The sequence below is a fragment of the Thunnus maccoyii genome, chromosome 12, assembly GCF_910596095.1.
Source record: "Thunnus maccoyii chromosome 12, fThuMac1.1, whole genome shotgun sequence".
Taxonomy (NCBI): Eukaryota; Metazoa; Chordata; class Actinopteri; order Scombriformes; family Scombridae; genus Thunnus; species Thunnus maccoyii.
This window is the reverse complement of record NC_056544.1, coordinates 14,945,268-14,960,384: the sequence shown is the minus strand read 5'-3', so window position 1 is coordinate 14,960,384 and position 15,117 is coordinate 14,945,268. Positions and strand designations below refer to the sequence as shown.

Genomic DNA, 15,117 nt, shown 5'->3' with positions numbered 1-15,117 from the left:
TGTATATGTGTGTGTGTGTCATGGGCTTCAAGTGGAATTTATGGGAACACCCAGCATGTGACATCACTGTTTGTCACCTGCAGGGAGGCAGGAGAGAGAGCGGGGGATAACTGAGCTGCGGCAAGGTGTGTGAGTGTGTGTCTGTATGTGTGTAAATGAAGGAGTGAGTGAATGAGAGAGAAGGCAACAATAGGAACAGGTGCCCTTAAAAGTCTTGGGCAGCATGGTAACAAACAGTCATAACAGAAACATGTGTTACAGTAGTCACTCTACTGTAACACGTGTTTCTGTTATGTCTTGCCATCATTATAGCTATATTATAGCAAATAAGCTGCTGATTATAAGACAAGATTGTAACAGAAGCATACACTTACTGGCATTAGCAACTGCAACTATCACAGTGAGAGGGATTTTGATCCATAAAAGACAAAAAGCAATTGCAAAAATAGTTTGACTTGCCACAACCAGTTTGTATGAGGTCCAAAGACAAGTGGAGCATGTTAGCGGAGCAATCAGCCAGTACAAATCATTGGGTCACATGCGCAAGAACAATGATAGCTTATCCAGGTGAATTGTTTATTTTTGTTGGTAAAACACACAATTCAGGAAAATTTCAACACTGGCACACTTGCAGCAGTCCTTATGCTGCCACATATTTAGAGTCCAAAAGGTTTATTCAATATAATCTTTAGTTTAGGGCTGCAACTAATTATTATTTTCATTATAGAGTAACCTGACAATTTTCTTGATTTTTGTCTATAAAACGTCTTAAAATAGTGAAAATACTCATTATAATTTTTTAGAGCCCGAGGTGACATCTTCACTTGTTTTGTACGAGCAATACTCCAAAACCCAGTTATTCGGTTTACTATCATGTATGACACAGAAAAGCATAAAATCCTCACTTTTTAGAAGCTGCAACCAACTAATTTTTGCTGAAAAATATTACTAAAATGATCATTCAATCATCAAAATTGTTCTCGGTATATTTTCCGTTCATCGACTAATTGTTGCAGGTTAACTTTAGATACTGTACAACATTTTATTTCACTGAAATATAGGATTAAGTCTTCACCTGCAAAACAAAACAGAACACAAACCACATTTTTTTCCACCTCTAAACCGATTTGTACCAAAATATAGCACAATGTAACAATGTAAATTGTCTTAACTGCTGATCTAATTCGATTTCTTTTAAACGGGGAAAGTATTGAGCAATGACTTTTATTAGCTTCCACTTTTTTTTTTCAGAATCCAACTACAGCAAACATCTTGCATTCCCCAAACAAGGGTAAACATCTTGCTTCTCCTAACAGCAGCATCATGTGATTTCTGGTTGCTGCGAGTGCTGTGGAGCTTGGTGTCGAGGGGAGCAGGAATTTAGTGCCACTGCAGGCAAAGATGACTCAACCGTTGGATTAATGACTGACTACTAAAGTACCACTAAAGTCCTCAGTGGGAGAGAGGAATCACATCTCTCTCGCTCTAAAAAACACAAAAACACACGGCATAATGTCTTCTTTAGTTACAACTAAAACCCTACAGCGGACGGTGAGTCAGACACAGCAGAATGACTGTTAATACCCTCATTAGTCAGGTTTCCACTACAGAGCCAACAAGGCTGCAGGGCTTATTTAGGGCATTCAGTCTCCAAAATACAATGTGTGATTCCCTTAATACGATGCTCGTCTAATAGATGTTGGGTTTTTTTTAAACTGAGCTGAGTCACATATTTGAACCTGTGTTATAAGCGTAAAGCACATGTCACTGCCGGTTTAAAAAAGGCTACTCTGACACTTCAGAAAACAACAACCTGTGAGACCATAGATCCATCCTACCTTAAGTTTGCATGTTGAATTAAAAGTGTATCAAAAATGTTGCGAACAGACTGCGGAGAATGACAGATGGCAACCAGGCCGCCACGTTTGCCAACACTTGGATTTTAGCAATCAAGCCGGCCAAATCATTCAGTTCTGACTCGTTCATTAATTTTAAAAAGCCATTAAGTAAACAAATATCCATCAAACTAACAAACTGGACACAAACGAAATGATGTATGACTGAATAAATAAATGATAATCATTTCTAACTTTTAAGAGTGCTGCATAATCATAACTTGCGCTTTCAAACAGTTTAAAATGTACTTCATTTTGTTAATAAATTGTGTAATTACATTAATGAACTCCTATTCTTTGTTGTACTTTGCCATGGAAGTTTTTTTTTTTAATTTGTGGAAGGTACCTCATGTGGTATTTGTGTTGATTGAGTTTTAGCCCCACTGTCGTGTGCCATCATTGCTAACAGATGCAAACATACTCTGGGTCTAATATCTTAAAGGTCACTGCAGTTAAGATGAATAAAAACATGACCTCAAAGTCCTCAGCTGCCCCGCTTGGCTGTCTTTATCTTCATTTTAAACTCAAAACAAACAAAAGAAATATCACATGCTTTTAATAACATGATAAACATGGTTGTTTATCATGTTATTAAAAGCATTCGATGCAGGAGGGTTGTATGGGGGAAGTATAGATGTAAATTTGAGACTTAAAGCAATTATAATACTTTTTACAAAATTTCTCATTATCCAATTATAATTGAACCAGCCAGTTAATGCACAGTTAACCACTTCTGCAGGCTTGTGTCCAGGAGACTCTGACAGGTGGAACCGTTATGTACGAGGGGAAGCTCTGCTGGAGTTCTTTCACACCGTTTAAGCGATTTCCAGGTCAAACAATCTCACATGTGCAGAATGTTTTGAGCTAACACACCTCAACCATGTGGAAACCGTAGAGAAGGAGAAGGGGGGGGGGGGGGGAATTACACAGGACTGGGGTTGGACGAGGGTGGGAGGCGAGATGTATAGAGGAACAATGGGCTTAAGCAGACTGTTCCAAAGGATAGATGCAAGTAGTTTAGGAGGTGGCACAAGATCAGACACACCATTTCATGCACACTACCTCTCAAACGAAAACAGAAGGACTTTAACTGAGATAAGACTAAAGCATTTTATATTTTCACATTTAAGCAGCAGGAATAGTTAGTGTTGTGAATGCTCTGTCAGCACAGAAGTGCAGAGGTATTAAAAAAAAAAGTGGATTGATTTAAAACTAGAGCCAAAACAAGTCCTTGGAAAATGTTCATTATTTGTGCAAACGACCAAGTTAAGATCAAATCAGTGTGTACAAATGCTTCATGAATAAGGCTCAGTGTGCACATTTAAAATACAGATCATAAAGGAAGAGTGTGAGTGTGTGTGTGTGTGTGTGTGTGTGTGTGTGTGTGTGTGTGTGTGTGTGTGTGTGTGTGTGTGTGTGTGTGTGTGTGTGTGTGTGTGTGTGTGTGTGTGCTTTGACGAAGCGACCTGTGGCTGGATGGAAATGATCTGCAAAACAGTCCGATCTTGTAAAACTACCTACTGGTGGGTTACAGAAATCCAGAACTCTAGAGTTTATTCTGTGGTTACTTCAGGCGATAAATACTGTTATGTTGAGAGATTTTTTTAAACCGGTTTCTTGTGGTTGTGTGGTGTGTGTGTGTGTATAAATGATCAGAGGTGAGTTTAAGCTTTTAAAGGACCAGTATGTAGAATTTAGAGGAAATATATTGGCAGAAATTGAATATGATATTCATGATTATATTTTTATTGGTGTATAATCACCTGAAACTTAGAGTTGTCATGTTTTTGTGTGTATATATAAAATATATAAAATAATGTATAGATGACGCATTAAAGGAAATCCTTGATTAAATACTGCAAGTACATGTGGAAATAATACAAATGCATTTGCTTCTAATCCAAACCGGGCATGGGGGCTTAATGAATGGTCTGCTGTATATGTATATATGAAAACAACCACAATCATAAAAAGACCAAATCAAGGAGTATGGAAGTATAATAAGTTCTAGGAACCCACCACCACCCGACTAAGACACTTTATGTTGGTTTTTCCTTTTAATTAGTCAAACATTTGTAGCACAACTGTGAAACAAACGGTAGCATGATAAGATAAATAGATTGAGAAATATAGATAGATACTTGATTAATCCCAAGGGACATTCATGTGTCGTAGCAGCACCATATAACCAATAGATAACAGACAATATGTAATAAACCACTGCAAAGAGAAAACTAAATCTAAGAAAACAAAAATAAAATTTAAGTAGCAATGACTAAAAGTGATGATGCCGTTGATGCAAAACTGTTGATTACTGGATGTGCCTTTTAGGTAAAGTATTTACAATAAGTACAATCAGATAAATAGATAAATGCAGAGAAAAAACGGTAGATAAATAGATTAACCTAAGTTAAGAAAGTTGTGAAAAATGTACTGATTTACTGTGCAAACTAGGCTGATATGGATACACAATTATGAAGAGCTATATAAGAGTAGCAAGAACAAAATATAAATAAAAATATCAACATGATTGAAATTTAACAGATTGGAATGAAACAGATTAGATAGGTAGTTCATACTCAGTATATGAAAAGAAAAGAAGAATAAAAACAGATAGTACAAAAGTTCCATGATTCTAACATGATCCACAACAGTAGTGTTTTGGTGTCTCCCATCACACCCTCTCCTTGTGCTGGTCCTAGTGGCAGAGGGGAGAATTATTATAATTAAATATTGGCTACAACCCAGATGGTCTGTGCATACCATAGGGCGTCAGATTTTTTAAAATGTGTTTGTTTCTCTTTTCCAGGCAGCCATCGGTTTACATATTTTAGTATGGAATTATAAACCAACTTGCTCAGAACTAAACATTACTGTGAACAGTGAACATCATGTCTGCTTTTAATTTAGTCAAAGTTACGTTATTGTTGTGTGGTAATGAGATGCAGGCTTTTCAAATCAATCTGCTTTTACAACTTCAAAAATCCAAATCACTGCAGCATGCTTTGAACCATGGTTAGTATTAATGGATAGTATATGTGATTTGTAGTAAATGGGCTAAAACATGTAAAAGCTCTGGTATGGTCCTTTGATTGAATTATGATTGAAGGGGCAGAGGAAGAGGAGGATAGGTAGTCAGAGAGGGTGAAGGGTGAGGGTGGATTTGTTTATTGAAACCTGGAGGATGAAATGGTTTTCTTTGGCTCTCGCTTCGTAAATGTCACATTTTCAAACTCGGGCCACTGTGTGTCTGCGTGTGAATAAATGTGTGAATGCATCAGGGCGTGAGTGTGTGTGTGTGTCTGTGTGCGTGCAGATGGACCCCCCACCCCAGTCAACATAAACCTGTCTCACTGGCAGCAGCTCTGCGGGGTGACATCTATGGTAGCTGACGCAGGACAATAGACAGATGTCACTATTCTCTGACTTTTATGTAAGCCTATAGCTGTGTCTGGTTTCCATCAAATGTTCCTGTCCTATCTCCAAAGGGGAGGTAAATTAAAAGGGGTGTTCAGTAAATGAGAAGCAAACATAAAACGTAAAAACAGCATGTGATGAAAAGAATCAAAGCAAGTAGCGGCCAGAGTTAAGCTGTTCCTCATGAAACTGGTGCATCTAAGCAGTGCAGTGGGAGTCCACAAAGTCACTTTCTGACGAAAAAAAAACAAAAAACTGTAATCTTCCTTAAATGCGTCAGTTTTCCAGACTTTGTGAATTATGTTTTATTTTTGTGCTGTTTAACTTTTTTCCTTCATTTCATGTCAAAAGCATGACAACTTGATGAATACGTTGCTAAAAATTTCCCTCCTTGTGTCTCTCTGTGTGTCCTGCAGACATCCCAGGATGCACATCAAAACAGGCCTAGTGGACGCTCACCTCTACTGTCTGAAAAAAGCAGTGGTGGACTTTCTTACTGAGAACAAGTGAGTTTTTTTTTTTACTTATTTCTGAGCTCTAATGAATAGATACACATATATTTACACAATAAGCCACTCAACCTTGAATTTTGATCCTGATTTTTTTAAAAATGATTAAAAATGACCAATGTTTATGTCTGCCATCTGAGCAGTATCGACTAATAGACTTGCATGTAAACTTGAAGTACATGCATACACCGCAGAGTCACGCAAACATGAACTCACATTCACTGCTTAATCTGTAGCAAGTGTTAAAAATGGTAACATGGTGTGTAAGGCTTTGAAAGGTCCTGTTAGCAGGGTATTCTAGCGAGGTGTTAATTTGTTTTACTATGTGCCACTGAGGCAGGCTGTTAGGCCTTTAGCCTCTGAAGTGAAGCAGTGTCACAGGAAGCCTTCTGTAGCTGCCCATGCTCTAGATGCATGGCTAAACTCTAAACAGTAAAAAAAAAAAAAAAGGATCTATATGATCAAGATGAGAGCAGCACATCATGTTGATCATGGGTCTAACCAACTGTAATTGTAAACCTATCCTTTAAATGCTCAGCACAAAGAGCTGGTATTAGTCATGACAGGCATTAGGAAGATATCATGATTCACTTTATTTCAAGATAGAGCTTGCGGTTTGATACACTCCCAAACTTTCTGAGGAAGTGTGACTATAAATAAACAATGACAGCAGAAAGTTCTTAGAGATTTTTATACAAAAATGGAAATGATAGACTCTCATTTTACAAGAATATCCTCCTAAAGATAAGGAACAAACCTGGTTGGGCTACTGTTCTCCAAACAGCGTAGTCATTTCCAAAGTAAATGTAGTGAGTGCTGCTGTTAAGCTACATTGTATAATGTAAAGTGATATTTAGCGGTAGCATGACTTCCAGGAAAAGGAGAAAAATAAGAAAAACAGCAGTTCCTGGTAAGTTTGCAAACATCGGTTGAGGATCTCATCCTTTGACTGCTTGGCCAAAAGACTCAGTGAAAAGACACCCCAGTTATCAAAGCCAAAAATGTTATTTCTATACTATATGCAGCACGCTCGTTGTCTTGTATTAATGGAGAACACCAACGGGCCAGCTTTGAAAAAAGCTGCTCTTGATAAGATTTAGCTGATGCTGCAATCCATATTTAATCTCCACAATGTGCATTTTTGTGTCACAAAATATCATGCCACAATCATGTTAACTAGTCAGTCGTCTGAAAACATTTTCAAGTATAGATCTGACCTGGTCTCCACTGATCACAAAACACATTTCAACCTGGCTTTCTGCTTAAGGCTAAAGGCCCTCTAGCTGAAAGTCTGTCAAAAGACCTTTCACATTTCCCAACCACAATGACTGCTGGAACAGTGTATACACTTCAGAGGAGATGTGGGGTAACGCATTATAAGACTGCTAACAAAAATATTAAGCATGCCCAATAACGTGACTCAAAACAGGGTGGTGATGAGTTCTTGTAGTCATGTGTATTCTGAAATATATTTTGGAGCGGTTTTGGAAGTTTTGGTTAAAGGTCAGTTTGTGAAAATGTGTTATTGTCCATGGAGCATGTCTTCACCATAGTAGTTTTAGTCCACACATAAATAAACCCAAAGCCAAGGCAACACTCACACACAAACTCAAATCGGCCAATTTTCTTAAAAGCTGTTATTCTCCCTGAACTATACTCCATCTCTTCATCCCTGATGAATATTTTTGGTAATGGCGAGAATTACACTTACACAAACAATAATTTGCCATAGAGATGTTGATATAAATCTTACATCATTACATAACTAATGCACCCTCTGCAGCCGCCATATATCATCTTTCTTGTCTGATGACTCATTTCTTTCTTCAGCTCTTTTCTTTGCTCCTCTCTCTTTTCTCTTCCTTGCTCTTCCATGCTCTTTCTCTCTCTCTCTCACACACACTGAAGGAGAAATGGACAGAGTAACTGTTGTTTTTCTCCTGTCATTCAGATGGAAATTCTAATCTCCCTTTTTAAAGAAAGCAAGAGAGAGCGAGTGAGGGGGTGGCGGGGGAGGGGTGGTGGTGGTGGAGAGGAAGGCTGAGCACAGCACAGTGCAAAGAGGAGGAAAAATAAATGAAGATGGGGAAATTACCTCCACGTTTGAAAGCATGATTCAGCTTTATTTGCTTAAGTCCTCATAAGGAAATGAGGTGCTAATTATCATTATATTATTTTTTAAAAACATACTTTAAGTAACAACTGCGTTATGCATCATTCACCACATTTTTAAAACGTGTTTCTTTTTCCTCTACTTAATTATTTTTTAATTATAATGGTACATAAGCACCCTTTGGCTTCTTGTTTGCTATTCATAAAGTGTAAAGGTAATAAAAATATACAACTACTTACACTGTGGTCTGGATGAATGTTCAATTCTAATTGACAAGATGGATTTTTATTCGTGACACGATTCTGATTTAGTTACATCACCTTCTAAAAGACTACCAAGACAGTAGTCTTCTTTGGGCATGACATGAAGTAGTAGTCTGGCACAGCTGATGTCTTCTCCTTTCTGCTGATATAGGAATCCAGCACAAATAGTAGCTGGACACTTGCCAATGATATTGCAAGTTAAAGGCAAATATGTGGCAAAGATTTTGAGTTAAACGACAGGTTCGCAATTTTTCAAGTCTGTCTTAAAACAATAGTCAGCTGTGCATATGAACATTTAAACAGGTTTTGCTCACTGTAATCGTTCCTCCCGCTATCAATGGCCATTAAAAGATCCCCTCCTAACGCACTTATGATGTAAGTGATGGGGGCCAAAATCCAGAGTCCTTGTTGTGAAAAAAAAAAAGTATTTAAAAGTTACAGACTTTTCAATATGCAGAGGTGGAAGGATATTAGCAAAAAGACGGAATTTGGCACTAAAAAGACTGTAACCAGACAGCTGAAGCTTCATATGAGCTTCAGATTAAGTTGTAAATACATTTTTGTGCAGAAGCAAATTAAGCAAAACATGTTTCAATGTTTAAATGGGCACCTGACTATTGTTTTAAGACGGACTTGAAAAATTGTGAACACATCAGGTCTCAGCATTGCCTAAACTAACTGAGCTGTCTTTCCTGTGTTTTTGGATACAAAACACCTTACTGATCCAGAAAGTAGCTTACTGTTCATTTACTGTTTCACTGTTACCCTTTCTGCACCAAGTAACAATTAGGAGGTCTAAAGACAGCAAATTATACCAGGATCAATGGCTTCCTGCCTCCCTGTGATACTGACGACTTTGTAGTGTGCTCCACATTTGTGGCATGTTGAGACTTATACCTTTCCTCTTCTTTTATCGCAGGTCAATCTCATCAATCCGCGGTGAGCTGGTGCCGTATTTGGTGCGTAAGCAGTTTTCCAAAACAACCAATAGTCATAAAATCAAAGACAACACAGATGATCAGAACCAGAAAATGAATGACGGCTCCACGAACCATGGTGAGTGTTAAACACAGACAAACTCACATGCACTGACACATGACAACTTCATACTTCAAAATCAGAGGAAGAGCAAGATTTAATAGCCACAGAACTGTAACCTATTTAAGATCGCTCTGAATCCTCAGCATGGAGAATATGTAGATATTGGCTTTTGTTGTAAGTTAATACTGACAGACCATGTAACAAGTTGACCGAAAAATGACAAGTCTGCCCAAAGAAAACACAAAATTCCCCAAAAAGCTATTAACATAGCTATCGTCATATTAACGCCTACTGCTGCTCTACCTTCCTCTCCTCCTGCCTCTCAGCAGAGCTCCTCATCTCATCATGCAACGAGCCTCTCCTCCAGCTGGCTCAGAAACGCTCCTGTTGGAACGACCATCGCGGTGACATGAGCGAGGCTTACCACGGAGGAAAGCTCCGCTGCTACGTTCACATTATGGACCAGGGCCTCTGCTACCGCGTCAACACCCTAGCTGCTTACATAGAGGCAAACCGACTGGTGAGTCGGACAAAAGCGTGCTCCAAATAACGTCCAGAGGGTATTTAGAGTCTAGATTCTCATGCTTTTTTTGTTTTGTACATTTGACCCAATGGCCCAGTTCCTCTAGAGGCGTATTTAAAGTGTTTTTAATCATTTTTCAAGTATTCCATGGGCTTTTAATCTCATCTCTTCCTTCTCTCCTCTCCTTGCTAGGCTCCAAAGCTGTTCGAGGATCCAGCAGTCCACCCATCTGCTGTTATTTCTGAGAGATGTCAGGTAAGTGTAATAAACAGGAAGTATCATTCTTCACTTGGTCAGATTTCAGTAATGTTGCATCTCCATCTTAATTATCTGTTATGCTAATCGTCTTCAATTTATCACAGCTCCCTCAATATTACCTCTCTCAGAGATACACTTCAGCATCTGAGAAGCTTGTTTTCGTGTGCATCTCTGTGATTAATGTTTCTGTTTCGTGTATGCGTTCACTCTTCCCTTAGATGGGATCCGACAGTATCATCGGGGCGCAGTGCCAGGTAGCGGATAAGACTTCCATAAAGAGGTCCACTATCGGAAACTCCACCACTGTAAAAGAGAAGGTCAAAGTCACCAACTCTATCATCATGCACGGGGTTACCATCGAGGAGGGGTGAGAACACACACATCCGTACACACACATGCACACACTCGTTGATGACTTTGACTTTGAAGTGCTTTTGGGAAGACATTAATTTAGCCTGAAAAAGAATTTCACCTTCGAGGCATGTTTATGAATTAAGGTTTAATCCTCGCGTCAGCGTTTCTCAAGTGTTCAGTTAGTACATGCATACTGTGTGTTCGACAAAGCAGCGGAATTTAGTAAATAAAGGTTTCAAAAAGAATCATCTTATGTTGCCAGGAAAAACTTTAAAAGCATCTTTAATCGCTATCCAGATGTCATGTTTTTTCATGACTTGAAATTTTGTGTCATGATTTATGTGCTGAGTCTCATCACCATCACCCACTCAAAACTAATCTTATATTTTTAAAGGATGTGTAGTCTCAACTTGGAAAACTAATTTTAGCCCTTATCCTTTAAATCTTTTCATTTTTACGTCTGACAGCAATGGTGCCTATTTTTTCAATCACTGCACTCCTGTGTGTGTGCGTGTGTGTGAGTGTGTGTGTGTGTGTTGATGGGAGGTGTAACAGGTTTTGTTTTCTGTGCTCTATGGGGTCAAACAGGGAGCGCTGAGTTAACAATGCTGCTATTGGTGTGCAACCAGCCAGAGGCCAGTTCCAAACAAACACAAAGCTGGTGAACTGAAACACACAACATCCATATATTTCATTTAACCACTAATTTACTCGCCTTTACCAGAGTTCCCACTGGTTCTTCCCACTGAGTCTTTGAAAGGTGTACTCCAGACAGTGAAAGTCTTGGCTATTTGAGAAATTATCTCACAAATGTTGGTATAGCGGAAATGAGTGATTGATCAATCACACAATCAAATGCCATGAAATGTATCAATTCTGATTTTGATGGTCCAACACAGCTTCACAAATGTGAAGGTTTCCTCCATCTCTTATGTTATAAATTGAACATTTTGTGTTTTTGTGGCTGTTTCTCAGACTCTTTTTAACTTATGATAGCTCACTGACATTATTTTTGACATTTTATTCAGTAGATAACAAAGGGATTAACATAAACAATGATTAACTTATGGAAATAACAATTGGTTGCAGCTATAAAGTTGCGTAATGTCACAAATTTCTCACAGATGTTTTGCAACAAATTCTGCAAACGGGATGCTTTTATCCTTAGAAACCTCCACTGCAGTAAATTTACTTTTCAGCAAATTTTCTTTGCTGAAAAGTAACAACACCTTTTTGTTGAGTAAAATCATGGAAGGACCATCAAGGATATTGCAGATATTTAATCACAACATCATGACTTAACTGGGAAAGGGCAAAGAAAGCCGGTGTCGCTGGTTTTACTCTCTGATTAGTGATGCGTCATGATCAGCCATTGGTTTAAGTGGTCAAAATTGACTGCTTGGTTTCAACAAAAGAGGACTTGTATAGAGAGACGCAGTAGCTACTGTAGAATTAGCATGTAGATTGATCTTCTCAGTCTCTTAGCCAGAAGCCCCGGTGGAAAGAGACTCATCTTGGCCTGGAGTCCAGATTTTAATGCACTCATTCACAGGCTCCTTTTCTTTTATCTCAATTTCTTACTCCTCCCTCTCTTTTCTTTCCATCAAGGCCTCAACGCCATCTCTCTCTCTTCTCTCTCTGTCTCTCTCCATCTCTTCTTAAGCCTTTCAGGGACCCCAGCCAGCCAGCATGGGGACCCTCATCATGCCCATGTTAGGTGCCCGCACAAAGGCATGAAAGAACGAGAGAGACGGGAGAAGGGAAGAAAGAAGCGAGGGGAAAAGCAAGCTAGCACGCAAGAAAGAAATTGCAATTCTTTCTTTTCTTTCTTTGAGGACATAAGAAGGAAGGAGAAAGAAGGAAAGAAAGAGCCAGTATGAGGGGATTAGCAGACCCCGGCCATGTCGCAGAAACCCCTTGCATTTCTGGTTTCTTTGTTTGGAGCTGACCAGAGCTTGTTGACAAAGCGCTGCATGTTTGGGAAGGGGGATAGTAGGGGTCAACTTTACAGGGGGATTGGCACAGGAGGTGGGGGTTGACGTGTGTGTGTGTGCGTGTGTGTGTGTGTGTGTGTGTGTGTGAGAGAGAGAGAGAGGGAGGGAGGATGGGGGGGTCATGGCAAGGAGGAGCCCTGGTGTTAGTAATTAGTGGTGTTTCAGCTCTGAAGCTTCTTTGGTGGTCTCTCTCTCTCCCTCTCTCTCTAATGTTACAAAACTCTGAATCTTGTAATCTCCCATCACCAACTACCACCACCTCCTAGGCAGTCACTTACACACACACACACACACACACACACACACTCACACACACATTTCTCCCTCCAGGCCTAACCACCTGAATAGAATGGGCCAATACAAACCTGTCTGTGTGTGAGGTGCAGAGGGCCAAGGGTGTGTGCGTCACTGCCTGGGCAAGACCAACATTCTCCGCTGGTCTCCCCAAGCTGCTGAAACACACACACACACACACACACACACACACATTCTCTATCCCACACACACTTACATATACATGCCCTCCACGGTTAGCCGACACAGGACACACAAGACTGTCTGTGTCTCCTCTCCAAGAATTTTATGGTGATGGTCTGGCCGAATGTGAGGGTGCATGGTGGGTTGGCACTGCCAGCTCAGGTGGGACCTTAGCACGGTGCCAACAATGTCCTAACATGCGCGCGCACACACACACACACACACACAGGCGCACACAGCGTGGGCTGCTGTTGTTCTTTAATATATATGCTAATGTCATGTCATTAAGTTCAGTTGATTGGGTACGTTTGAGGGTCCAGAGCAGGTGGGAGGATCCGTGACGGGGAAACTGCCTCATTGTCCCTACTATGAGTTTGACCTCAAGTGTGGCACTCAACCCACAACTGCACAAGTGGAGAAGCTCAGCGGAAGGCTGTGGCTGTACTGGGCAGCTCCCAGTATCAATGTTCTGAACTGTATGTATGTGTGTGTGTGTGTGTGTGTGTGTGTGTGTACAAGCTCCAAGGAAGAAAACAGAACATGAACCATAAACATATTTGACCGTCCAGTGGGCCCTGAAGAGCAAACAGTAGCAATCGGAAAATTATGTTTTAACACTAACAAACCTCTCCCAGCAAAATATTCATCTTTAATTACTCAAGAGCTCGTAAACTATCAGTTTGTACCAGAAATGAGCGACTGGCTCAATTCTTTCAGGTCTGCACGTAGAAAATGAGGTTTAAATATTCTTAAAAGGAATATTGTCGAGTAGTTCATTTAACTTTTAATATTGGAAGCATCAAATGAAGTAGAGTGAATTATGCTTTATTAATCCCTGAGGTAAATTAGCCTATCTTTAATCTCAGAGCCAATAAACGATGACTGTTCAAGGGTTGCAAGCCAGCAGTCTGCAAGTTTTCACTCCAACTCATCACTTCAGCAGTTTGATGTAGGAGTGCTAATCAGTAGATTGGTATGAATAAAAACCAACAAGATTCTTGGCTCTCCACGGCGCATTGCTGGCCACCCATGTAATATTATAATGCACCCTACGCACATTATACATGAAGTTTTGAATATGATAAGAATGTGGTTAATGCTACTTGTGTATTTGGTTTCCAGGTGTAATATCCAGGGCAGCGTGATCTGCAGTAACGCTGTTATCGGCCGAGGGGCAGATCTCAAATACTGTCTGGTGGGAAACGGACAACGGATCGAACCAGAAGGTGAGGCCCACTAGCATGAACACACACACACACACACATAGCAAACAAAAAATGGCCTCAAAATGTTTTATTTTTAATTTCTTTTTATTGTATTGATCAAGTGTACTATTTAATTTTTCTCACTGTAAGTGGGAGCAGATGATACCTTGCTCAACAACGTGAATGTACATTTTTTTGATTTTTGAGCATTTGAATGGAAGAAAACATACAGTAATTGACCATTTTGCATCCCCAAATTCAGTGAACGCCTTATACTAGACCTCAAAGGTTGCTTTCACAAAGCTACATTGCTAAATGAAAGGAGCGGGATAAACACAGGTTGGACAAAATAACAGAAACACCTAACCGTTCAATACAACAGCTTTGCCCCCATCCCCCCCCACCTCCTTCGTTGTTAAGTGCCAAGCATTCTAGCCAACTAGGAAAGTTTCTTAATTCTGAAGTCTGTGTGATAGAGAGATTTGTCCGAGATTTTTTTTTTTTTTATTTCCTTAATCCTCTTGTCCCCAAAGCTAGCTGTGTGTGCGTATGTGTGTGTATGTGCGTGTGTGTGTGTATGTGTGTGTGTCACATTGATGGAGAGGTTAGAGAGCAGGGCCAGAACAGGACCACCCGGAATTCAACAGCAGCAGCCTCCAGCCACATCCAAAACACACACACACACACACACACACATATACACACGCACGTATAGAGAAAGAGAGCAAGCCCGGCTACCAGACTGAGCAGCCTAATTGAGTGAACAACAGGGTGCTCTAAGTAACAACAGTTTGAATTTGAGCTAAACTCGCCTGAAAATGTTTGAAACAGTTGAGACTTTTTGAAGCATCTAGTGAGTGATCACTGTAACAAAAGTGCTTCTGCTTTTGTTGGCAGCGGTTTTACTACTGGCCAGCAGATAGCTGCTAACATTATGTTATTGAACACTGGAAACTTGGAGCCCTGGTTGCATAATTGTTTTGCACACACTGTATAGCCAAAGTTCAGTCACACAGTATCAGAGCTCCGTCTTTTGTCTCTCTGATGGATCAAAAATTTGCATTTTGA

The 15,117-nt window shown here is 39.9% G+C and overlaps 1 protein-coding gene across 5 annotated transcripts in view; it reads left to right on the top strand.

Moving 5' to 3' along the window:
* The window catches only part of eif2b3 (eukaryotic translation initiation factor 2B, subunit 3 gamma), a 38,187-nt gene that overhangs the window by 19,803 nt on the left and 3,267 nt on the right, over nucleotides 1-15,117 (top strand). For 4 of the 5 annotated variants that reach the window (XM_042429451.1, XM_042429450.1, XM_042429448.1 and 1 more), the window contains 6 exons: nucleotides 5,729-5,818; nucleotides 9,117-9,253; nucleotides 9,565-9,758; nucleotides 9,954-10,016; nucleotides 10,238-10,386; nucleotides 13,967-14,070. In XM_042429451.1, coding sequence (XP_042285385.1) covers nucleotides 5,729-5,818; nucleotides 9,117-9,253; nucleotides 9,565-9,758; nucleotides 9,954-10,016; nucleotides 10,238-10,386; nucleotides 13,967-14,070 — 737 coding nt within the window. The remainder of the gene's footprint in view (nucleotides 1-5,728; nucleotides 5,819-9,116; nucleotides 9,254-9,564; nucleotides 9,759-9,953; nucleotides 10,017-10,237; nucleotides 10,387-13,966; nucleotides 14,071-15,117) is intronic. The other variant, XM_042429452.1, reaches the window with a different exon arrangement.